At 44.1% G+C, this 1,571-nt stretch overlaps 1 protein-coding gene across 1 annotated transcript in view; it reads left to right on the plus strand.

Moving 5' to 3' along the window:
- LOC104624642 (F-box only protein 7-like) overlaps positions 1-720 on the plus strand; it is a 3,276-nt gene extending 2,556 nt beyond the window's left edge. The window contains exon 3 of the mRNA XM_010292070.1: positions 421-720. Coding sequence (XP_010290372.1) covers positions 421-720 — 300 coding nt within the window. The remainder of the gene's footprint in view (positions 1-420) is intronic.
- Positions 721-1,571: the final 851 nt, after the last annotated feature.

Here is a 1,571-nt window from a genome sequence, read left to right on the forward strand (position 1 = left end):
CCATTGTGTTTCTAAGCAGTCCAAGTCATTTTGGTTATTTGCCATGCATGTTGGCTGTATTTAAATAAATAGTGGTACTACAGTGAGAAAATTAAAATTACTCCTGTGTATGTTGCAAAAATAATCCTGAAGGTTGAATATATTATCATTTTGTCTTCAAGTAATATATGCAATTGAATAATAGACCCTTTTATGAAGGGCTTGCATTATAAATACCAAAAAATACAGAAGCTATGTGTATAATCTCAGTCTCCAGCTGGGATGCTAGAAAATGGAGGTGTAATGAATCTGTAATACTTGTGTGAGAAATCAGCAGAGTAGACTTGGTGCCTGTGAGGACTGGAATAAGCAGACGAATAATGTTGATGTATATAGAGGTGTAATTTTCTGAATGAAAGTATGTTTTGCTTTCCCTTGAAGGCAGGATCCAGCCTAGAATTTCCTTCTGGATTAGTCCCAGAAGATGTTGACCTGGAAGAAGGTACAGGTTCTTATCCCTCCGAACCCATGCTGTGCAGTGAAGCCGCTGATGGTGAAATACCACATTCCTTGGAGATGCTCTACCTTTCTGCTGAGTGTACCAGTGCCACTGATGCCTTGATCGTTCTAGTACATCTTCTCATGATGGAGACAGGCTATGTACCTCAGGTAGGTGCACAACCAATCGGGAAATTTCTTGGTCAGTGTGAGAAAGCTGTGAAATATCGTGGGAATGTGTGATACAAGGTGCATGTGAAGATCCATTTCTGGCTTTGTATATGTCAGTCAGCAGCAGGGGCAACTGAAGTATCAGCTTCTCTAATTTGCTTGACCAGTAAGCCATAAGGCTAAAGACTGGAGAAGCTTTTAGGTGTGAGAGAAGAGGCCTGCCTCTGTGTTCGTTTTAGTCCCCAGCCTCAGTGGGACCCAGCTGATAACCTCCTGTTTCTGCTTTATACCATTGAGCTTGCGTAGATGTGCTTAGATGTAGCACTTCAAAGAAGTCCTGCCTTAAACATCAGTATCATCTCACAGAATCATTAGGTTGGAAAAGACCTTTAAGTTGATCAAGTCCAGCCATCAACCCAACACCACCATGCCCACTAAACCATATCCTGAAGTGTCATGTCTACACGTTTTTTGAACACCTTCAGTGATGGTGACTCCACCACCTCCCTGGGCAGCCTGTTCCAATGCTTGACCACTCTCTCAGTGAAGAAATTTTTCCTAATATCTAGTCTAAACCTCCCCTGGTGCAACTTGAGGCCATTTCCTCTCGTTCTATAGCTAGTTACTTGGGAGAAGAGACCAACACCCACGTTGCCACAACCCCCTTTCAGGTAGTTGTAGATAGTGATAAGGTCTCCCCTCAGCCTCCTCTTCTCCAGACTGAACAACCCCAGTTCCTTCAGCTGCTCCTTGTAAGACTTGTTCTCCAGACACCTCACCAGCTTTGTTGCACTTCTTTGGACACGCTCCAGCACCTCAACATCCTTCTTGTAGTGAGGGGCCCAAAACAACACAGTATTTGAGGTCTGGCCTCACCAGTGCCGAGTACCGAGGTACAATCACTTCCCTGCTCCTGCTGGCCA

Source organism: Phaethon lepturus, unplaced genomic scaffold (assembly GCF_000687285.1).
Source record: "Phaethon lepturus isolate BGI_N335 unplaced genomic scaffold, ASM68728v1 scaffold53357, whole genome shotgun sequence".
In the NCBI taxonomy this organism is placed as follows: Eukaryota; Metazoa; Chordata; class Aves; order Phaethontiformes; family Phaethontidae; genus Phaethon; species Phaethon lepturus.